This window comes from Ostrinia furnacalis, unplaced genomic scaffold (genome assembly GCF_004193835.3).
Source record: "Ostrinia furnacalis isolate ACB-3 unplaced genomic scaffold, ASM419383v2 OfSCF1125, whole genome shotgun sequence".
Taxonomy (NCBI): Eukaryota; Metazoa; Arthropoda; class Insecta; order Lepidoptera; family Crambidae; genus Ostrinia; species Ostrinia furnacalis.
Window position 1 is genome coordinate 234667 of NW_021131364.1, and position 25861 is coordinate 260527.

The 25861-nt window shown below is 36.1% G+C and overlaps 1 protein-coding gene across 1 annotated transcript; it reads left to right on the top strand.

Moving 5' to 3' along the window:
• Positions 1–1056: 1056 nt before the first annotated feature.
• Positions 1057–25631, top strand: LOC114351256 (ras-related protein Rab-26-like; the record flags this gene model as incomplete). Its single annotated transcript, XM_028302395.1, has 3 exons — positions 1057–1316; positions 19295–19459; positions 25521–25631. Coding segments are annotated over exons 1-3 (282 nt in total), but the record flags the coding sequence as incomplete, so codon positions are not given.
• Positions 25632–25861: the final 230 nt, after the last annotated feature.

Genomic DNA, 25861 nt, shown 5'->3' on the forward strand with positions numbered 1-25861 from the left:
ATTCAGCTTGAAAAGGCACCAGGAAAACGCGAGCATTTTTTTGAATTGAACGCATTTGTGTGAGTTGGTAATTGACCGACACACACGTAAAATCAGCCCGTACCACGAAACGAACAGCGCTGAAAGGAAAATCGTTTCAGCAAAGGAATGATGTGTCTTTGTCATTGTTGGTATGCGCGAAAGAGAGGAAGTCAATGTCAGCTGGGATGTGAGCGACTTTGTTGTGAGTTTAGGTGGTAGAGCCCCATCTCGGTGGATGAGAAGACGGGATCGATTTGTGAAAAGCAGGTTCACGCGAGATAGTATTTTCCGAGATAAATCTAGAGATTTGTCGACTTTTTACACAGTAAGTTAAATTCGCGGTTCTGCTGCTGAGTATTCGTGCATCGTTCCACTATTAAATGGTCTGACGAAAGTTAGTGCCGTTAGATGTCACTCACCAGGGAGTCATTGGTTTCCATAGTTTCCATTTCCTCAGCTCAAAAAGAGGAAGATATTTTTTTTATCTGTATGTCTAAATGTGTATAAAATAGTTATTGGGGTACATTATTTTGAAGACATAAGATAGAGAATTTGATAATACTTAGTCCTTACCCTGTTTCTTTTATTGTAATGAAAGTTTAACTAAAGTAAGTAGTTTAGAAAAGTTCCCAATCTCTACATTCCCAATAATTAAACTTACGAGTGTTTTTATTTTTTAAGAAGCAGGTTTGTGGTTAGCTTTATTTTTGTATTCGGATGTGGGAAATTCGGAAACGTCAATGACTTTGACAGAAACATGTGATTTTACCTCGAGATTCGTCGTGAAAATTGTGTCATCGTGTAACTCAGCACCACCCACACATGTCCAAAAAGCTACTAACCCCACTCACACAGTCTCACAATGGTCATAATACACAGGGGAATTGCTTCTACAACGTCGAACAGTGCACACAGAGACACAACTAGCCAAGCGATTCTGAACCCTAAAGCTATGGTTAAGTGTCCTACATTTACCGATCCGTGAGATAACCTCAAAATTTGAGTTTTTGACCTAAAGTGTCATGATATCGGGTGTTTCGCGGATTCTCCAGCGTTTTTTGTCGTAAAAATTGTTTATTTAGTGTTAGAACTATTTCTCGTGGCGTGGTTGTTGAAGTTTAAGTGATGCTTTCAGTGTGTGGTGTTACCCAGTGGGTTTGGCTGTAGTTTCGGAGTTGGCTACATTTTTCAGGATGTCGCGTACTCCACTTGTGTTTTCGGCCACTCAACTTTTATGATAGTGTTGTTTGTGTTGTTACAAAAGTGGTTAATCGATTACTCGAAGAATAATGAGTGTAAGTATGTATTTGTAGTGATGTAGATACTCGTAATCGGTAAATTAAAGTAAATATTTCATAGAGTGTTAAATGATAATTACATTATAAAGCAACAATAAAACTTAATAGCTTTTAAGATGAATTGTTTAAATTGTGAGCTATCAATCTTAAGGCTATGAGTATTAGGTTGAGAATGGCCTGTGCGTGTTTCTCATATACTTACGAGATGTCAGTTAAGAGCTTTTCATTAGAAAGAATTTTTTTATTACGCGATGGAAAATTAATCGTAAATGAAATTACGAAGTCGAGTTAGAAACGGTATGAAATTTTTTAAATAAAAATTATACGTTATTTTAGGTAAGTAGGTATATTATTCTTATTTGAAATATATTTTATACCAATTTTTCAGTCACAAATAATAACTTTGAAACAAGTATTGATAACTCTACATTCTTTATACGTCGACATACTCACTTAGAAAGACAAAAATATTTCTTACTTTCATAAAAAAACTAATGCAAGTAATACAGTCTTTGAGAACTCTTCTGTTTTTAGAAAAAATATGCCATCAGTTTTCAGGAATTATGTAAGTTATCATGTTTGTTGGCCCAGTTTCCTTCTTTTAATTTTGTTTTTATTTTGTTGATAGGAAAACAACCGTTTTGTACTTATTTCTATTTTTTGCTTGCCTTACATTTGGCTGGCTATCTATCCATCAGATAATTATCTTCACACAAAGCCAGTATATTCAATCTGAATATGTATATTCGTACCACTTTTGCGGCTTGCGTCATCATTAGGTACCTATTCAATTGTATCGATTTGTTTGCTCTCAAAACAGACTCAACTTTGCTTTGTTTACTTTCAAAGTAATCTCTTTCGAATGCAAATAGCAGTTAAAGGGTTAATAAAAGGCCACACAGACAATTTTGAATAGGCTTATTCAATTCAAACCCCGTTGGGATAATTTTTATTCATGATAAACCCTTAAAGTATGACGTAGCTCTAAAAAAAAAATTTTACTAAATGTTGTAGGTGCCTAGTATTTAAAGTATTTATGTCATATTTTGAGGGATAAAGATTGTATAATCACAATAAAACAACAGATTCTTACTCTACTATTTTGTTTTGTGTGTTGCCAATCGACTCTACAATGTTTCTAATTTTTATTGCAAAATCACAAATTAAAATAAATAAGATGCTTCAATTTTCAGCTTTTGGCGCATCCCTTTGTGCAATAAAGAGTCTAAATTAAAATAGGTGTATGCAGTTTTCGGGATCGAACAATAAAAAAAATAAAACTGCTGGCTGGAATTAAAAATTCCACTTCAATTTTCGAACGTAAAACAAAACATGATCACCATTTATAAAATAAATTGAGCGCTTTTCCAATGAAGAGAGAAGGTACCTACTCAGTAATTACGTTATAGATTGCTTTATCACTGTCCAAGTGTTCGCAGAAATGACTCACGGAACGCAATCGCATTTTGTCGGCCGAACGAATTTATCTCCGTGACCTTTGTAGTTGAGAGAATGAAGCGTGTATTTTTGGAATTTTGTCGATGACTTTTCATTAAAGTATTGTCTTTGATGTCCCTTTTTATTGGTTGCCAGAATCGCAAATATCTATGAGTTTGAGTACCTACTCTCGTCAGTTAGTATGAATCTACAGGGTAAATCCATTACGAAATTAATAAACTTTAGATTAATTAAAGATCAAAAAGAGTCGTAAATGTCCAGTCCTTCTTTAGATAATATTGTAAATCTTAGATATAAGTAGGTATTTAAGATAGTAATATGTTAGGGATAGTATTAAGAAACACGTTTTAATTAAGTACCTTTTAGTATCTTCAGAAACTTTTCCGATTTTCTCTTAGAGGGGATACCTACATAATAAACCTATAGTTAGCAAAAAGTGCTGCATGGAAACAATAAAGACAAACAAGGTTAGCTAAAATGGTTTAACTGCTCTTAAAGTTATTTTTACGACAAAACTATTACGTTTCGAGTTATTTTGCGTTTATTTTATTGGCCACCGATAAATAGTTACGGCATTAAAAGCTCATAAAGTAAATAATGATTGCGTTCCTATTTTACGAGTACAACCGACTTGACGTAATTATTGGGAACTCAGCTACTAGACAAAGGTCGCGGATTCGACCCCCGTATAAAATACAGGTTGACTTTGCAATCAGTATCCAATTTTTTTTGATAAGCTCTACGTTGAAAATTGGCACACGTGGTTACTATTTCGAAACCGCGGGTACCTAGCTGATAAAAATCATTTAATATAAAAAAAGTTTTTTTAAAATATAAATCGATGGTTACTGATTCTGTCTGAGTCGCTCCTAAAAATTTTAATACTGATTGCAAAATCACCTGTATACTTATCAAGGTACAGTACAGTTTATGTGCACTAAATAACCATACCTTTACATAGTTGCACTGGGTGTTTCCTATAGTCTTATTCACTAAAAAAGGTATATAACTTACTTCGAAGTTTGGCAAATTCTCCTTGCCTTGAGATTGTATGGAGCTCGATTATTGATTACATGCGACTGTATTCCTAATCTATACAGGTTTATTATTTTATCAATGTCTAAATATTACAAAACCAACACAATTACCCTTTTATGAGGACTTTTACTTTTAATACTCCGTAATTCAAAAATAACTAGTAAGTAGGTATTTTCCTTAATATCTTTCTCAACCCACGCTCCTTATTGCTCTTCCAAGAAAAGAAAAATACATAATAATCTTTCAGCGATCCTCCCGTCCCAATCGGCTTATTTTGCAAATTGAATACAAATTGTTGTACAGACAGACGTCGATTTATCTTCGTTACGAGACAGAATCTAAGATTACATTGTAGAGAACAACAAATAACCAATGTTACGAAGGTAAGGGAAATCGAAAACAATGTAATTTTAGTCTTTGACCCATTTTATACCCTTCTTCAGCTCTTGACTTCCAGAATTACAATCAAAGCAATTTTTCATTTTAAAATGGGACGCATTATCATCATCAGGTCATTTACTTGCTTAAGTGAAGCAGCAAATCGAACGCACAGCGTTGAATAGAGCTCTGTAATTAATTCGTGTCACCCTGTGCGTCCACGCGCACTGTGAGAACTCATAGTAATGTTTGTGAATACGACGGGCGAATGTCTCCACTGCAGAAGAAACCCTTACCAAATGCAAATTGAGGATTTGGCTATACTCTTCAGTTCCAGAGATAGACCCTCTCGACTAGGAGATATTGGGTAGAATGCTCAAATGGGTCACATAGTCACTGCAGGAGCATACCTATCCTTTCTAATTTACCAGAGGCAATTGAAAGATTTGAAGAGGCCTGATGTTCTGTTCACAAAGTGCCTTTGTCGCCTTTCACGTTACCTTATGGAAAAATGGAGGCAATTACGTATTAATATTCTGTAATTTGTTGTTCTAGTGTACCAAATAAATGTATTTTCTTTCTTTCTTCTTTCTAATTAGTGTAAAATTACCTTTTACATTTTTTCACCTGTTACAGGGTTGAATCAACCTGACAGCCAAAAAAAACATGTTCCTGTGCTTTGGAAGGCATGTTAAGCTGTCGATTCGATTAAATCATGTGACGTCATACGACGGCTCATGTAGCGTTATGGCGCAAGTACACTATGCGGAAAATTTTACCGAAACGAAAGATCTCACACCAAAGCACGGGTTGGCGAAGGAGAAAGTAACCGAGATGGTGTTCACACTTATTACGTCTCTGCCAATTTCTCACATAGTGTACTTGCGCCATTACAGCAAAACATAAATGCCTACATACATTACCTTTTAGGATTGTGATTTGAGTAACTCCCACACGATCGTAATTAAATACTCTTTGAACATTTCACAAAGGCGTGGGTATTAACTACGTGCTTTATGTCGATATTTTTGCATTTATATTGCTAAATGTGATTGTGATTCGTCTGGCTTAGGTGGGACTTGAATCTATGACCTTTCGTTATTTATCGGGTGACTGACTTGACCCATGTTTTTCAAACCATAAAAGTTGGATAGATAGCGTAACTAGGGGCTGACTGATCAATCATCTAATAACTTTCAACTGAATAAAACGAGACTGGCCAATTGACAGTTAAAATGTAAATTTAATTCTTCAGATAAAAGATATTCCATGGTTGAAAAACCAACTCTAAAGCATTGAAGATTGCTAATATTCCTATACTATTTAGGTACTGTTTAAAAGTTTCAACATCATCATCATTTCAGCCATAGGACGTCCACTGCTGAACATAGGCCCCCNTTGTTGATCGATTGGTAGCGGCCTTTAAAAGTTTATTGTTAATAAAAGTAGGTAGTTTAATGTTAATGAAATATCAGTTATATAGGTAAAAGGCTTTATTTTCAACAGATTCACAAGCAGTAATCAGGGCTGAACAAAATCAATAAGGCCTTAAAAGCTTCATCACGACAATGTAATTGGAAGGCCAGGGCTGTCAACCTTGTGAAACACAATTAATATTTCACTATTTAATGACATTTTACCTTGTGTTCGTGTAAATAATATTGCTATATTTATCATTACAAATAAAGCCTTATTTGTATGCTGATTCAACAGACGTTAAAAAGATGTTTCTGTCATTAAAAAATTATTACCATACCAATTAACATTCCGTGGAAAAAAAGACGTTAAGTTTTTCCCGAATTCAAAATGGTTTTAAAAACTTTTCCAATTTTCTCTTCACAAGAATCTTCCTCAGAAGAATGTTTGAATTATAATTTGCCGCATTTATCCAGTCATTTTTTTAAAGTAGCATAAGAAGTTAATTTACACATATTCTTTATGAAGATAATTTAGTCAGAAAACATATTCCACCTTCTGGCGAAGTCGGATAAAAATAGCCCATGGCATACATATTATTTATGTACCTATTTACTAAGGCTGCACCATATAACTTTAACTAAAACAAACGTCAAAAATCTATCAAACTCCATCTAAAAAATACTGGTTATCGTTATAGTATACCTAGTTACGATTAAAATTAGGTGCTGTCACTAAGCCTTACATAGTTTTTAAAATCTTCACCAAGAGTGTAATCCAGATGTCAAGGCAGTTTAAATAACCAAAAAGATTTATTCTTTACAAATACCTAGCCCGAAATAGGGCAAATCCCATTGATTCGCCATCCTTGTTATGGCGTGGGGTCGGGTTTCACCAGTTGAATGCGGGCGACATTGACCTGATTCGGGGGGTGTGATCTAATAAGTTTTTGTAGGGATGGCAGGACTTCAAGAATAGATATCATTGTGATGGTAAAGCAACCGGTATAGTCCTTTTTTCAAACAAAACAGAATAAAACTTTTGTTTTGAAAGTTTAAAACATCATGTACTCATGTAAATGTTAAATTTAAGGTAAAAATTGCTACGTGGTACCTACATCCCTAAAAATTGATCTGCCATTTGTTTTGTTTTCAAAAGCGCAAGATTTCTCGACTTGATTACGTAAGAACACCATTTTTTTCTACGTGGATCACCACTTAAATTAATGGGAATGTGTGACGATATGACGACTAGATAAAATCTTAATAATGCCGCCCTTATTTTATTTCAATTAAAAGCGATTATACCCTGCAAATCGTTTTACATAATTTTCCGTATGACAAATGCCAAAGCGCCAACCCTACCAGCACCCCGCATCTAAAAATACATTTATGCAAATGTCATTAAGTTTTACTTTACATGCATATTGGACGGGTAATAGATTTTTTCCATCTTGCTCTTATTTACGAGGTGTTTACAGCTCACAGCTGGCGAATGTACGAAAATACGTTTTATTTTCGACTCAAATGCGAAGACATAGGAACAAATAAGCCATAGGCACTATGGGGGGCGTGTGACGTCATTGCCAGCCGTAAAAATAGTTTAGGACCTTTACGTAATGGCTTGTCGCGCATCGTAACTGGATGTGAGACGTCGCCGTTCTTCGTTGTATAATAGAATTGTGAGGGCCTCTGGAGATTTGCCATATAATGATCTTTGCATTATTTTCACTCCTTTATTTACTTGCGACTTCGTCTGTGTGGAATCAAATCAAAAGTAACTTCAAATGTTTTCAGGATAATTTTGAAGTCGGTGTCTTGCTATTGCATAATACTATTTGTCATCCACTCTAAATAAGTAAGACTTCAAGCAACCTTAAAAATGATATGAAAACTCTTCCTTACGCTTTTTTCAGACTGTACTTAACTAATTTAAATTCATATAAGTTGCTTAATAGAAAAGTAAATTATATGTAACATTTTATTATTCCCAATAATAACATACAGTTTCTAATCCCGCCCAGACACCCAAGACATCTTCCTAGCACAAGCTCAACTAGGAACAAAAGGCGGTCTCTGAATTACGGAACCCCGGCTGACTCAGTTTCCGTAGAGGCGTGGTTCCGGGAAATCCTCATAGATGGCGTTAGTGGCACAATCCTCTAATAATAATAGAGTGCTTAAGGATGAGTTGCAACATCTTACTTTAAGTTTAACAAACGTCAAAAATGAGACAAACTCCATACAAAAAGCACCGGTTATTGTTATACTGTAGTTACCGATAAAGTCAGCTGGTGCAACTTAGCCTAAGAAAATTTTTATTATAACAAAATATTTTAGCTGTATTTTGTGCTTAGAAAAAATACTATGAATGATTCATGTAGAGTCTAAAAGTAAAATTACATAGTAACTTTTCGTAGCTATTTTAATATTTAACGAGAATTTATAAGAAACTGATCGGGCAAACGATTTTCACACTGTGCTTTGAAGACTTTGATAAACTTTTAATGATGTGACCTTTTTAATCCAAAAATAAACAAGATCGTCGAATATTCTCCGTACACAAGTCTTTGTAAAGTTTCCAAAATTATTAATTCCTGACGGTGGCAATTTGAAATTATTAAGACTAACGCAAAAAAGATTCGAAGGCTGTTATCGGAAAATATGAACTTGATTATACCGAAAATAAAACAAGTCTTAGTTTTAATAGCTGTTTTTGGAATTTTTTGATCAAGTGAATATAAAATTACAACTCTTTTGAATATAATTTTCATTACTGCTGAGATTATTGAGATGTTTACAGCTTACAACCGTCGTATCCTTTACAATACATTATTATAAATACGTTAGAGTTACTTTATCATCTACTTTATGTAACTTGAGGGTGTTTCAAATTAAAATTGCAGTTTACTTATTAAGCTTGATTTTACCTCAGCCGACAGTTAACTAAAATAGACATACTGCCTTAGCACTATTTTTCCTCTCTACAGTTTAAGAATTTTACTGTTTTCGTTTTATTGTGTTTTCGTGACCTGTAACCTTAATAAGAGGAAAACCTACATTTAGCCCTGATTTTAATTAAAGACAGACCTATTTACCAGAAACCTTACCTTAAATCAGTAGAACCGTACATTTTTACGTGGGTAGTTAGCTTTATTTGTGGATGACCTGTTATGGCTAAATGACCACTTTAATTATATGAACGTTCTCCCACACTCGCAGAGAAATGTAATTTAGTCGGAAACTCATTACGAGTAAAAGGTTTTTGTAGAATACGAAGACCTTTGAATGCTGTAGTTCAAGGGAAAATGATCCATTTACGGTGGGAAGTGTGTCGCGTTTTCCTTGATTTTAGATTATCCACCATCCACGTGTATGCTACAAATGAAATGCCGTTGACAAGTGACAGTTTATTGGTTGATAATATACTTTAGTTACTCTCACATTTATTATTTACCTACTTAGTGACTTCGTCACCCGCAAGACCCGCAGGATTTGGTTGGTATCCGTTTAAAGCTTACGCTTTTGATTACTTTAATTAACTATTTTGATTTACATTATTCAGATAACAGAAAAATCTGAGCCCTAGTTTATCATTGAAATGATGTAAAAAATTCAAATATCTGCAAGCTAAAAACGATCATAATTTAAAACCAAACAATAAAGAACGACTTCATCTCTCAACCTCGATCTACAACCCCATCAGTCATTAAAGATAAGTTGGACATAAAGGTTACTTGAGTAGGGTCCAACATGGGACCCCATGGGTGACGCACGTGACACGTCCCGCTCGTATATTGTACAGTCAGCGTCAAATAGTCCGTGACACCCAAATTAGCCAAAAAGTTCGCAACTAGGGTTGCCAGGTCTTAAAACACATAAGCCGGCAATTAGTGTCGTAGCTCACGAGTGGGCACTATCATCATCGGTTGCCCAAAGTCCTGATGTGGCTCGACTTTCGGCTGGCGCGGCAGCCAAATAAAAAGCCTAACAAAAGCCGGACAGGCCGGACAAGACAATATTTGGCCGGACAAGAGCGTAATAAGCCAAACATGTCCGGCTAAAGTCGGACACCCTGGCAACCCTTATCGCTACACTTCTTTCTTGCAATTGGAATAAGGTTGTGTTGTCTTTTGGCCTTTGAGTGTCACCTATTTGACACTGATTGTACGGACGGAGGAAAATTTTAGATAAACAATATTATTATGCATATTATGTGTTTGTATTAGAGTGCTATTTTGGTGCAATGGACTTGGACAGTGTCACGTAAAGTAAGGGCTCTGTAAAAATGCAGCATAGCAGGAAATCCCAACTATCCCAACTAATATTATAAATGCGAAAGTAACTCTGTCTGTCTGTCTGTCTGTCTGTCTGTCTGTCTGTCTGTCTGTTACGCTTTCCCGCTTAAACCTCGCAACCGATTTTGATGAAATTTGGCATAGAGATAGTTTGAGTCCCGGGAAAGAACATAGGATAGTTTTTATCCCGGTTTTTGAAACAGGGACGCGCGCGATAAAGTTTTTCTGTGACAGACAAAATTCCACGCGGGCGAAGCCGCGGGCGGAAAGCTAGTTGATTAATAAACAAACAAGCTAATTACCGTACGTTTCATAATTGGAGCTATTGAAGATAGAGTCAAGTTTTAAATAATACATTATTTCGAAATAAATTACCTTGATCCACAGAAATCTAAGCGCATAGACAGCGGGAGCGAATATTAGGTACTATGAGGTCTTATAGTGCGCGTGGACGCACAGGGTGACACACGAACCAATCACAGAGCTCTATTCAACGCTGTGCGTAAAATTTGCTGCTTCACTTAAGCAAGTATCGTTTGTGAATACGGGCGTAAGATTAAATGACACATCATTAAGGATACGGCGAATATTCCTGAAAACTTGTTTCAGAAGTAGGACAAAGTACGTAAACATAATCAATCAAAATTCAAAACTCAGAAGTTAGTAACTTAATTTACTGAACAAACTCTACTTTTCTTGAAAAAAATGGTCAGATACTGATATTTACTTTATTTTTTTAAAACGTTGGTATCACAGAATTTAAAACAGTACGGAGAAAATTTATTCTGTAAAGCTTTCTGATGATAAGCTGTCTTCTGTTTTCTTTATAACCCTTAAGTATTCTAACGGTGCGCTTCTTGAATTGAAAACTTGACTTATTAATTCGTTGGTATTACTTTTATAATGTTTTCACGACTTACATAATTTATTCTGCGCTTTATTCGCGTGAGTTTCAGTCAGTCACAAATGAAGGCACCTTCATCATAGAAAAAACAATTCTGCCTGTAGCAATCAATAATTCATTCTAAATATTTTTATTGTCTTTTTTGAGTAAACATACAGCATGGTGTCATAATAATTCATCCCAAATATTTTTTATTGTCTTTATTGAGTAAACATACAGCTTAGTGTAATACAGATAGCAAAGAATTAGCTCACACTGATAGTTAATGTTATTAACAATATCTGCTAAATTATGTTACCTCTGTTCATCATCATCAAATAATCATCATCATCTCAGCCATAGGACGCCCACTGCTGAACATAGGCCTCCCCCAATGCTTTCCATGTTGCCCAGTTGGTAGCTGCCTACGTCCATTGCCTTCCTGCTACCCTTATGATGTCGTCGGTCCACCTTGTGGGTGGACGTTCCACGCTGGCTCTATCTCTGTTAATTAAATTTTATCCAAAATTCATCTTTGGCTTTGCTGATTTTAGGGGCAAAAATCTATAAAACAGACGAGGTTACTTTGGGATTATTATATTAATTTACTTGAAATATACCTTCATAATAATCCCCCACTACACATAAAGATTATATCAGTGAGGATTACCTTCAGACAACCTCAATATTCAGCCTGTTTCAGCAAAGTAATTAATCAATACCGTAATACGCACTGTATACTGCGCACAAAGGCAATAGAGCCGTGTGCACGCTGCACACGGGATGTTAATACAAAATGTAATATGGGCGCTAGGATCGCCACGCGGCTGTATAACGCCCGATATTCTGGACTTTACGTTTAAGCCCGTATTATCATGTTATTCTTCGTTTTTATGCCTGCATTATATTTCTTTCTTTCTCTATAGTTCCACATTAACGTCTTTTGAGCGTCAACAACTTATTATGTTTTTTTTTAAAATAATGTTTGGTTCTTAAAACAAGGCATTATGACTTATCTTTCTGATGAGTCCCCATCAAGGCTGTTTTGTTCAAAAAGTCAGTATTGTGTCTGCAATTCTGCATAACCCTTTACACACGAGAATAAAAAAGTGTCAATATTTTAATAAAACTTTACTTAGGGGTTATTTTAGAGTTTAAATAAGATTACAAAAATACTTTAAAAAATTTTGAATTTTCAGTTTTCCTGAAAGTATGCCCTCACGATAGTGAGGCTTCGGTATAATTTGTTAGTCTCACGATAGTGAGTGTTATACTATTTAGTTAATTTATTTAATGAAAACTACTAATTTATGAGCACATAAGTATTCATTTGGTAAGAGACCCCTATAAGTAAAGAGTAAGCTATAATTTAACAAGAAATTAAACCTCTTTGAGCAAATTGTCTTACAAAAAACAAATTAATTAAAAAATATCCACCTTTTGACAAACTTGCAAAGTAAAAACCTTTATTAGTTTGGTTCGTACCAATATGAAGTCTGAGATGATTATTAAGAGAATGTAAAATATAACAAAATTACTTTATAATTAATAATAAAGAAATAATTGTCATTTTTATGGCTTAAGATGATATGACTGGAAACAGCTTTTTTGCGAGAAAGGCACAGGTAAACATCTCACTTAGCACATTTAATTTTTGACCAGCTAGAACATCCTTCCAACATGTAACACCTCGGTGCTTTTTAGCCAGGTAATCGTTCTCATCTGTGTTATCATTTGCCTTCTGACCTTAAAAGTCTAAATTATATTGTTTATGGATGTCGAGTCGTTTAGTAAATTTTCGACACGATGCTCTTTATTAGGATATCTGTTTAAAGCCTCAGCTATGCTAAAACGAAAATGTAGTAATGCTAAAATGTCTTTTTTTGAATAACCATTAGCTGTGTAATCAATTTTCTAAAGCCGCCGCGAATTAACAACCTCCAGGTCTAAAATTTAAACTAGAACTTTCAAACCCTATTATCTTGTAATAAAGGTTTGGTGGCATTCCATTCGTTAGTCCAGAATATCTACACCACTCATATCGTTCAACGATTGAATAATAAGATGGACCTCTTTGCAGGTATATTGATCCTTTATTTATCATGGGTTGCACCTTCCAAAGCGGTTGTCTTGTTTTGTTTCTGCTAGTTGGTCATGTTAAAATACATAAAGGGAATGTCGTGTGTGTACAAATCGGTTATGAACTATTTTGTTAGCAATAAGCCCCTATTTTTTATACTAGTGTGTCAGTACATATGCAAACATGGGTCCGGAAGGCATCTCATGAAAATATGTGCACCGAACACTATAGCAATTTCGGTTCTAATAGTTATTAATTCTTTATCGATTTAACGCATGTAGTGCAAGTTTGTACACTTAGCCATCTCTTTGTAAAATGTGTCATCAAAATAATCAATTGAGATACTCAGTTGGAGTACGAATTCAATTTGTTTGAATTTTCTTCCAAATTGACCCTGTATTTTGTAGCGGACGTGGCTTTTGTTTCAGCTTTTGCTTGCCACATAGTATTTTTAAAATTTCTGACCAGCCTTGCTGATTCATGTTCAGGGTCTACTTCGTCTCCTGAGCTTTCATATTTGGTATTCTACTCTTCAAAGACCGTAAAAACTCGAAATTGTGTTTCCTGGTCTTTTTAGTCATGAAAATCTTTAATTTCATAGTCAGTTGCGTTTCCAAATAATGCTGCGACACATCCTTCATATTTAGGATGCACTAAAATAGAAAAACAACTAAACACTAATCCATAATATCAAATAACAAATAAAATAGTTTTCAATCAACTACTGGAGGTTTGACCGACCAGCTACGATCGTGCGACTTAATTTTGTGGTAGTAATAATTATTAATTTATGCAATGAAATAACAATAAAAGTATTCCATTCGGACAATCACTGTTTTCGTAATAAAATAAAACTATATCACTTATCCGAAAACAACAATAACCACATAAAATAAATGTTTACACTGGCCGCCTCTCGTTCCAAAAAATGCAGTCAACTTTAAGTCCGAGTAAACGAGCACTGACAGGTCCCAACACTAAATGAGCGGCACTGTGTGCGAGTAAATATCTCTCACGAGCGATCGCTGCCGATTGCGGCCGCAAAAACAAGTTTACATGGGCATGAGATTTTTTCAAAGTTACTCTCACGTACGTGTATCGTCGTGTGTAAAGGGATAATAGCACAATTATCTATTGCAGATGTCAACGCCATGCAGTCCAATACAATCATACTCTCACACTCTATGTACTCACAGCTGGGCAATACATTTTTCATATCATACACAGATGTCCGACATTTACATTGCGAGTTGGTGACCCCAGTCGGATATGCAAGTAAACACCGCTGCACCGCCCACCTCGATAATTGTTCAATATTGTTCAAACACACGCTGTACAACGGTTTTGACGCGATCATTAGGTAGAGATGATGACAGTAGAGTTCCAACTAAAGCCTGGTCCGTGAGCACGTAGAATTTTGTCAGTTGTGTTGTTGTTAAGGATGGGTAGCTTGGGGTCATTGGACAAAATTCTACGTGCTCACGGACCAGGCTTTACCCACATTTGGAATAGGCTTGTCCCAAAATATTAGGTTTTGTAGTCGACCTAACGAGAAAATTTGAATTATAATTTTTATCGTTAAAAGTAATTAACAGGTTTTTTACTTTTATGAGTTCGCTAAAGCTTTTTGAAAGACCTCTAATATCCTTTTAATGTTCGAGGTTATAGGTACTTAATATTTTTAAAGTATAGAAATAAGCGTTTTACTCGTGAATATAATTATAAAAATGTCTAAAAGGGATTGAACGGCAAATAAAAATTAAAGAGACATCAAAGGTCCATTAGAATTTAACGAACGTTAAAAATGATTATGAGACTATGTATTTACAGCTAACCCATTTAAAACAACCATCACCATCATCATTTCAGCTATGATTTTCATATTGACCTTTATGAGTGGACGACGTCACCACCTCATGGATCGACCTTGCTGCCCCATCCTCTGACCTCCAGAACCTTGCTGCCCAATCGCCCGTCTGTGTACTACGTAAAGAACAAATGGTGGAGGCATTTATTGTATTTTAAGTGAGAAGTGAACAAATAGTGGAGGCATAATTGTATTTTAAGTGAGAAGTGAACCCACTGAATCTACGTATACTAAGATTATTAACTGTCGGACTACATCGAAGGGAACGGAATAATGGATGGCAGCTATTCAAAGGCAGGGTAAATATTGACGTCGTATTGACAGTTAAGTGCTTCATTACTTGGAATCCTTTGAACGGTAAACAATCGAAAATTCCATTGACAATACTCCTTTAACATTGAATTGAGTTAATACCTACTTGAAGACATCGAAGTTACGCGCTGGAAGATGTTTCCCCTCATCATTATGCCCAGTATCAAGTATCATTAGTTTAGGTGTTCGACGATAAGATGTAAGATAATGTAATACATCATCATCATCAACAGCCCTTTACAGTCCACTGCTGGACTATGAGCCTCCTCCACTATAGTGGAGGGTTTTGCCATAATCTCCACGCTTGGCAGGCGGGTTGGAGATCGCAGCTTAAAAGATTGATGTTTTTCAGAGAGCGTAATCTAAGATGATGATGATGTAAGAGAGAGAATGTAATACCAATCGTTGGTAATTGTAGGTTTCAAGATAGCAAGTACGAACTAAAGGCTGACATAGCCCAACGGATTAGCAAGATGAAATGGCAATGGGCAGGGCACATAGTACGCAGAACTGACGGCCGATGGGGCAGCAAGGTTCTGGAGTGGAGGTTACGTACCGGAAAGCGCAGCGTAAGACGTCCACCCACAAGGAGGACCGACGACCTCATAAAGTAGCTGGAAGGCGCTGGATGCAGGCCGCCACCAACCGGCCATTGTGGAAATCATTGGGGGAGGCCTATGGCTGCAATGATAATAATGATGATATCAAGTAATTTATAATCATGACTGGCAACTGAGCAACCGTCATTCAAATTTTAAATAAACACCCAAACGTTATGCTAAAATGTTATTAATAACCACTCATGTGAATATTACATTTCCTTACCAATATCCTCTCAATTTTGCACTAATCATGATCCTCAGCCTACGCGCGACCTTTCTATGAAATAGGATATAGTTCGGCATTTCGGTAAATAACCTTGACGCATATAACCTTAAATCTCCCGACAAAAGGGGACTTAATTAAATATCTCATCCAGGTCGCATAGTACGTTACAGTGTGGGCAGTATTGGGGTCATAAATCAGTAGGCCTAACAGAACATGTTTATATTCAACAACCTTCAGGCTACCGAGACTAACTTGAGTGATTTGAGTGAGAGTGACTGAATTTTTAAATAAGTAACTTGAAAAAATGATAATGTTTTTCAAGTTGCTTAATTAAACATTCAGTTTTAGATGCGAATCTTATCGCATTTTTTAAAATAAAATAAATATAAAGTAGATCATTCTCATGGAAAATTTTAATGGAGCGGATCATATTTTTTATGACTATTTAGCAGACAAGATACTATACATAAATGAATAAAACTAAAATATGTTATTCTGAGTGTGGCAGTATTCAGAAAACTAATTCATTTACTTTACAATCATTGTACTACTTATCGTAACCCACCTATTATCCTATACCAATTGTGGAAAACCTTGGGAGAGGAAGAAAACCAGCAGTGGATGGCTGAAACGAACGAACGAACGTAACCCACCAAAAATATTTTCATGTAAAATGTTGCCAAGACGAACCGTATGGCTCACAATGTGAAAAAGTTGTCAGATTTCATGTAGAGTCAAGCTTTTAACTCTAAAGTCCCTAACCTAAGTCAAAATATGTGGTAGGAGTACGTTTGACCAGTAGGTCTAAAAAAACGACGATGATAATATTTGATTTGGTACCTACGACGCAGAAAAATTGTATTGTGTTACAGACAAAAAACCGAGCTGCGAAGACAGTAAAAACAATTGACAGCTTTTTTTCCTTCTTTTCTTTTTTTTATAAAAAAATATCGAATCAGCCAGTATGCTGAGCATGGAGGTATTAAACATACCCCCCCACTTGAAATCACTTAGGGATTTCAAAAGTAAATTAAACCTCTTCAAGAGGAAAATAAGAAATAATAAAACACTGCACGCATTCTTACAGGGACAGTGAAAATTAAATTATATTGCACTCTAGCAACAACTTAAAAGTCGCAAGGATAAGCACCTGCATTAAAACAAAATGAACGAATTAATTAGTTAAGAAACAAAAATAAATCTTCCTGAACTATATAGGGTGACAGGTAAAGCGATACATTCCTTGAAAGGGGTTAAAGTAGAGCCTAACGACGGCAACACCTCGTCAGCCACCGAAACAACGGAATAATACAACAAATCAAATGATTCTACCTTCTTGTAATCAATTTGTGTGTCTGGATTAATTGTTAAAATTAACCGGTTTATTTCGTCTGTAACTTCGACAAATTCAGTTCGAATAGCATCTATGCGCTTGAAACGACTTTTAAATATCGCAAGTTTGCTCCTGTCTGTCGTAATTTGTTGAGATAAATCGTACAATATTTGAATCTCACGAAATACATACTCCCGACGAGTATTCAGTAAAGTTAACTTTGAATCATCATCCATTTTGGATATTGCTAATACGACAAAATGTTAAGTTATCAACGATGGAAATGAGTGTAAAATGACGAGTTATTATTACGATTTTACGATATAATTGACAAGTAAAACTGTGTTTGCTTGAGTCAACGTTTAAATAACGTAAAAGTAAAACAATAAAGATTGAATTGATCATGAATATTGCCAATACGACATAATGTTCAAGTTTTCAACGATGAAAATTAGTGTGAAATGACGAGTTATTATTACGATTTTACGATATAATTGACAAGTAAAACTGTGTTTGCTTGAGTCAACGTTTAAATAACGTAAAAGTAATAGAATAACGATTGAATCGATCATAAATATTGACAATACGACCTAATGTTCAAGTTTTCAACGATGAAAATGAGTTTGAAAAGACGAGTTATTTATTACGATTTTACGAAATAATTGACAAGTAAAACTGTGTTTGCTTGAGTCAACGTTTAAATAACGTAAAAGTAATACAATAAAGTTTGAATTTTCGACTTACGAAATTAACAATGGCGTGCTAAAAAGTGCTACCTGGAAATTTTAGAGTTTTCGATGAGCGTTTTTTATTGACTGTAGAATCCAAAGAGCTATCCGGCTCGAAGGACCACAAAAAATATGGAGTACGTTTGACCAGTAGGTCTAAAAAAACGACGATGATAATATTTGATTTGGTACGACGCAGAAAAATTGTATTGTGTTACAGACAAAAAACCGAGCTGCGAAGACAGTAAAAACAATTGACAGCTTTTTTTCCTTCTTTTCTTTTTTTTATAAAAAAATATCGAATCAGCCAGTATGCTGAGCATGGAGGTATTAAACAGTGGTTAACCAATCTATGATAAAATTATACTTACTGTGGTCTTTCTTTCTTTCATCCTCCATGGGATGTTTTAAAAGGACCTACCGTTTGTAAAGGTTTTCTGTTGTACACGAATACTTTGGCCAATCCAGTTTGTTCAATAAGCTTATGACGTCCTGTGTGTGACAGATCAAAGGATGAACTAGCGGCCAACCGGTTTGGGTTGACCTTTACATAATAAGATTAGAATATTTTGAAGTCTGTGACCGTAGGACAAAAATAAATCTTCTTAGATTAATCTTATTTCTTTCATCTTGGTTTTGGTGGTCATTGGGATAATGTTATTGCTATTATTTTGTTTAAAGTAGTTATTTTTGTCAGCGGATCTTAAAGTAACTAAGCATGTAGAGTCAATGATAAAAAAATAAACTCTCTTGACTCAGAGTTTCTGGTTCTGTTACCAATTTATTTGCGCTTTGTCATGCTGACTCACGCTAAACAAAACTACCGTCAATTTCGACTGCGCTCTAAACTGGATGAACTTCTCTTATCAGATCGACGAGGACAGTTGAAACTTGAATGGTCCCCTCGACTCGCTCCGTCTCTTGATAATAACTCATAATATGTGTCGTTAAATGAAGATATGGTTAAGTTTCACAGGGAAATATAACTGCGATATGCGAGAAACTTAAGACATTCCAAAGCACTAAACTTAATTTATTAATGCACAGACATGTCCCGTTTTGCGAGGAGACCTGGAGCGATTTTGAGAAATGGAAATTCCCATTGCGAGTCTAGAATTCTGGAGTATAATAAGTTGTTACCTACTAGACACTCGGGCAAGATATTTTGCTATGAACCTCATTGGCTGTCTTTTATTAAGATAAGATGATTGTACAAGGACGAGAGAAACAAGTAGTTTTAGACTATTAAAAGCTCTATAATTAAATACTTAATTCAGTTTCAGTACAATCTATTGTCACTATAAACATTTCCTAGGCAAATTCGTCACTATAATTAACTATATTATTTTGTCACCAGCAAATGACAGATGACAGCATGAGCGACGATGTGTTCGAAGAAGACACGCTTCGAGCGGCGCCTGCGCAGCGCAACACGCGCTCGCCCACTGGCTACCCCGACTACCGCCCGCCCGCCGAGACGCCTGCCAAGACCTACGCCGACGACGACGTGCCCATCCACAAGGTACGCGACATTGAGCCTTATATGAATAGTAATAGGGACTGCGCCTACCGGCTACAAGTTGCTACCCCGACTACCGCCCGCCCGCCGAGACGCCCGCCAAGGCCTACGCCGACGACGACGTGTCCATTCACAAGGTACGCGACGCTGAGCCTTATGTGTATAAAGTCCGGTTGCCCGAGCACGTAGAATTTCATCCAATGACCCCAAACTACCCATCCTTTTCGCTCGCGCGTAATTATATTGCTGTAGCGACTGTGCGATGGGCGGTCACAGTGAGTGTGAAAGCGCGACGAAATTCTACGAGCTCGGCGACCGGACTTTAGCAATAAAGACTGCGCCCACCGACTACCCCGACTACCGCCCGCCCGCCGAAACCCCCGCCAAGACCTACGCCGACGACGACGTGCCCATCCACAAGGTACGATACTGACCTTTATGTGTATAGCAATAGAGACTGCGCCCACCGGCTACCCCGACTACTGCCCGCCCGCCGAGACGGCCGCCAAGGCCTACGCCGACGACGACGTGCCCATCCACAAGGTACGCGACACTGAGCCTTAATTGTATAGCAATAGAGACCTGCCGCCCGCCAAACCCGCCAAAAACTATGCCGACAATGTCTAAGAAGTAGGACGCTAAAGTGAGTCTTACTTAATATCTTTTATCAGCTCCCAGCGCGGCGCTCTAATAAGAAAGCCTTAAGACAAACAGACTTAAGCCCTACCTTATGTATACCTAAATATTAATTTCCCAGCTAGAGCCTCATCAGTTAGTATCAAACAGCTTAACTACAAGGATTATTAACGAACTAAATTACTATTAAGTAATTATTTTCTTAGGATTACTGTTAATATCAGGCAGTTCTGATCATAATTATCCTTTGCTTAGTCAAATTGACCTTCTCGGAATTTAGTTTAAGTTTACGGCTTGATTGTCCTGATTTTCCATTGAACTGTGTATTTTGCGAAAGCCCACATACTACGGTAAGAGGATTACAACAAAGGTCTATTATTACGGTATTATTTGCAGTGGTATTATTCCTAATTGGAGTGTTTTGTTTATGTGGGAAGCTATTCCACATCAATCACACGAGATTCGTAGGATTAATTTCACATGTTACAAAATATCGTGAATATTGTTATTCTCTAGCCTAGCTAGCTCTATGAGCTAGTAGCTCATAAAATCGCTGAACTTGGACAACTCTACTACAGTTGCTAGGGAATCAACAACAGATTAACAAGTTTCAATATTACGATAACTTCATCCTTAGCAACAATTAATTAAAATTATTGTTGAACTACACAGCTCTCAGCTACCTAACATCTTCATGAATTAGGTACTTCGAATTCGTAAACAACTTTTCTCGGTACCTATGAATAATAATTTGAAGACCAGACAAACGGATCTTTAGTATTGGATTTTATCTTGAAATACAGTAGCGTGGGCAGGCCTTCCACTAGGTGGACCGACGATCTGGTGAAGGTCGCGGGAGACACCTGGATGCGAGCGGCGCAGGACCGATCTTTGTGGAAATCCTTGGGGGAGGCCTTTGTCCAGCAGTAGACGTCTTTCGGCTGAAACGAACGAACGAACACAAAGCAAAGCTATCGTATGCTATAATATATAAATTTTAGCGAGCAAATGTTATCGCATGCTAGGGTTAGGTAGGAAGTTCTGCGTTAGTTAGGTGTGCGTTTGTAGCTATACTTTGAACACTGTTGACTTTCCGTCGAGTACTCAAAAACCAAAACCAAATACATAACTGAAAAAAAAAAGGCCGCGTCGATCTAAAAATAGGCTTTTCATTCATTTGTCGACCTCTTATTTTCTTATTGAAAACTGACAATCGTCGATAACTTTTGTGTATCATTTTCTTCTTATCGTGTCGGCAGCATTCATTAAATCCTCCTGAGTGCATTAAATTTATTTAGATAAGCCATCCAGGCATTTAATAAGTATGAAGGACGACGTTTAATTACTATCGATACATTTTAATTACTGACAACCTTGATAAACAAACATTTAATTAGATGGGCATGTTTTAAAATTACTAATTATAACAGGGTAGGTCCTTCTTGGAAAAACATTCAACTTTGATTAAATTAATACGAGGAATAACATAATCAAGAGCATAGAGGAAACTCTTTTGTGGGTTCTAAATAAATTTCATGAAACGATTTAGAATTCATTGTTTTAAAATCAGAAATCAGTAAAGAACAAAAGATGTTAACAATAGCTTTTATTGAAAAAAGTTCCAAGAATTTCAGAATTATTGGTAAAAAACCTTTTAACGCCATAAATTTTTGTAGATACTATTTTTGAGAATAACGAAAAGTATTTACTTTCAATTTACCTTAACTCTATATTTTTCCCCTTCGAAATTTCGAATATAGCGACTGTGTAGGTACCTCTGAGGGACCTAGGGGAGACCTAGGAGAGTTGTGACAGAGGTGAGTTGTGACAAGGACGATTTCTCCTTACTTAATATAGTTAGGAAGCTGGTAAAAACGTTTGTTTGTCGCTTTTAAGACGCTCTTCTTGACTAAGTACCTGCGGGCGGCGCTAGAGGCTCGGTTACGTAAATATGACGTCTGTGTACAAAAAAATGCGAAAAGTAAGTTTTTCGTCATAATTTTATTTAAGTTTATATCATGTTTTAGTATAATGTGCACTGTTGTGTTATTTTTTCTTAAGTTGCATGGTTATTCAGGTCTCAAAATGTAGCACTGATGTTTTGTGTGCGCATCGTGTTTAGAAAATAAAAAATATTATTCGAACCAAGTCGTCATTTTAAACACCTAGGAGAGTTGTGACAGCCTGTCACAACTCTCCTAGCTTACTTAATTTTTCTGATGGGCCATTTCCACGATATTTTTAGATGTTTTTTTTGTGTGTTAGTAGGTTCATAATTTGTATAATCGCCTGCTGCTACTTTTTTGATTCTGAATGCCTAATAACTATACATGAATGCCATATAGAGGAACTGCTTGCTGGAGTCGAAATATAGGACCTAGCTTATGAAGTGATTAGGTTAAAAAGGGTTAAAGTTTAAGATAATATGCTGCGACCTCTTACAATCTAAACTTGTCAAGATATACATATTAAGAAGAAAGAGGCTTATCAAGTAAACCCAGAAGGCGAAGCTCCGTCCATGGATTATGCCACCGCGACTATTTTATTTTTACAGAAGAGGAAGAAAATATATTAAGCAGGGTTCGAGGATATATATCAAAGGATATATATCAAGATATATATCGGATATATATCCGATATATATCAAGCCGGTTTTGATGATATATATCAACTTTTAAAATTTCTTACTGTATTTGTACTTTTTGACATAAGATATTTATTTTTTTTGGTGATTTTGCCGTATTTCAAAGATATTTTATGTTTTTGCTTTATTTGTCTGATTTTAAGTTTTAAAAACATTAAAAACATGTTTATGTAACACATATGCAATAGTATTCATGAATAATATAATAAAATAATACTATGGCTTTCATACAAAATTGATATATATCAAAGTTGATATATATCGGATATACAGGGTGTTAGGTAAATGGGTATATGAGCCGACACTAGCCCATGTTAACATGGTCATATAAATGGTATGGTAAAGTCAGAAATTTGATATCATTTTAATTTTTTTAATTTTCATACAAAATTAATTTTATAAAATCCGATTTGTATGAAAAATAAAATAATTAAAATGAAGATATAAATTTTCTGACTTCGCCATACCATTTAAATGACCATGTTAACATGGGCTAGTGTCGGCTCATATACCCATTTACCTAACACCCTGTATATCATAAATATCCGATATTTTGATATTTATAATAAATATCGGATATTTTCGAACCCTGATATTAAGTAACTATATTAGCTAAAAAATATAATTAAAAAATCTAGTGTGGGAGAAAAATGAAAGCTGGAGAAATGTGGCTCAATCTGTGTAACGACATCCTGTAACGGAAAGTAGTACGAGTTGATCCCCTGGGGTAAGATGATCCTTTGCGATTGTGCTGAAACCACTAACGTCATTTAGTTTCTTTCACTGGTAAAACATAGCTCTGGACACCTCCCCGCCTCAGTCAAATCGTAATGGTGGCGTGAGCGATACATCGAATTTGACGAGAAAAAAGAAGATAAATCCGGTAGATTACTTTTCGAATTTAAACACCCGAACGCCGCACAATATTTCTTTCTCTTTATGTCCATTTTTAAATAATACTTCGATCATAGAATTATAATCATACTACAACGCACGCCAGCGTCCTGACGAGTGCGCGCGTGACACTCGACTGATATAATACCCGCCGGCGGGGCGCTTCGCTGTAGGTAATTATCGGATGTACCGCGCGGAGTGAGCCAGGCCTGGTTAAAGTAACCAATAGTCAAATTTGACAAATGACAAGTGGTTAAATAACAGAAAAAAATGTTTTTATAACAATGTTTAACTTGACTTTTAATATATTTTTTAATTATTATATTATTTACATTTTATTAATATTTAACCATTAGTAGCAAAATTTAACAATTCGTTATTTTAACTATGAATCAAAAAGCTGGCTAGGTTGAAGCAATTGCTTGTCTTACCTACTAAACGACGGGAAGCTAAGGAACCCTGCACTGCGCGTGGCACGACACTGGGTTACTGATTTTTTCATATACATTAATACATCTAATAGACTCGAAGCATAGATATTGCAAAATAGGCATTTTTATTGGCTTAAATATCACGTGAGACTAGGGGGGTGGGGGAGGGGGTCAGGCAAAATCTCACCAAATCTCACCAAGGGGGGCGGGGGGGTTGAAAAATGGCCAAAATTGTCTCACGTAATTTATGGACGCCCCCTAAAGGATGATTAAAGTACTTTTTTGCTAAAAAATCATATTTGATTGAGTATTATGGTATTTTTATGTCCAATAGATGAAATACAATGCTGTCACAACTCACCTCAGTACCTGTCACAACTTACCTCGGTGCTAGGAGAGTTGTGACAGAGGGAGTGGTCTAAGATTTTGGTGATTTTCTTAGAAACCCTAATACTTTAGTTAACTTTGGTGATTGTTTTGAAAACAGAAGGAACGGCGCTACATTAATTTGTATGATTCATAGCTGTGGAATGTTTTTTGAGCGAGATATTATGGCCCCTAGAGTAAAAATTGTCACAACTCTCCTAGGTCTCCCCTACTTAATATTTCTTTTTTTTCTTCAAGCCCTGTTTTTCTTGCTTTCTAGTTCTACTTTGTGCGTATTTAGATACGAGTAGGTACCTGCTATGTTTATTTCATAACTAGTGGCCGCCCGCGACTTCGTACGCGTGGATCCCGTTTTACCCCCTTCATCTATCTTACGCGGTTTAGATTTTTTCATACAAATGTTTTTTCCCGCTAACTCCCGTTCCCGTGGGAATTTTGCAATATCCTGTTGTAACTAAGCTTTAAGTTTACTAAGGTACCTGCATGCCAAATTTCAAGCGTCTAACTTAAGCGGTTTAGATTTTTCATACAAAAGGATTTTCCCGCTAATTCCTGTTCCCGTGGGAATCCCTAAGTATACTATAACCTGCCCAAGAGTATGAAGAATAATTGTACCAAGTTTCGTTAAAATCCGTCCAGTAGTTTTTGTTTCTATAAGGAACATACAGACAGACAGACAGACAGACAGACAAAAATTTTACTGATTGAATTTTTGGCATCAGTATCGATCACTAATCACCCCTGATAATTATTTTGAAAATATATTTCATGTACAGAATTGACCTCTCTACAGATTTATTATAAGTATAGATGATTTTCTAACATTAAAAATACACTGGGTGTACCATAGCATAGTAATCGCAGGTTCAATCCCCACACAATATAGATTCGAATGCCGCTGTAGCGAAGAACTTTGTTGCGAATTTTTTGCCACTGCCTTTTTATCTTTATTTGTTTAGACTAATTAAATTAGTACTTACAAACCGTCAAATGCTCTTAAGGAGCCTATACAGGTCTCATTCTTTTTTTGCCCTACGTAGAGGACCCTATTTAAATTGATTAAATGCCACAGACGATCCTGCTGGGTGACAGCGGCGTGGGAAAGACATCTCTACTAGTCCAGTTCGAGACGGGAAAGTTCCAACAGGGAAATTTTTCAGCGACTGTCGGCATCGGATTTACGGTGAGTCGTAGTTTTTACTAATGAATAGATTTGACTATATTAAGGAAATAAATAGCAAATAATCTGCAAAAAGTTAGCAAACGAATGGGCAACATTTTTTTATGGCTTCTCTGGGAAATTAAGGTCACAGAGACTGACCTCCCCTATAGAAAAGCAATGTGCATATTATGTAGCTAAATAAGCATATTTATACGAGTAAATAAGTACTTACCTATACGAGTAAATAGCTG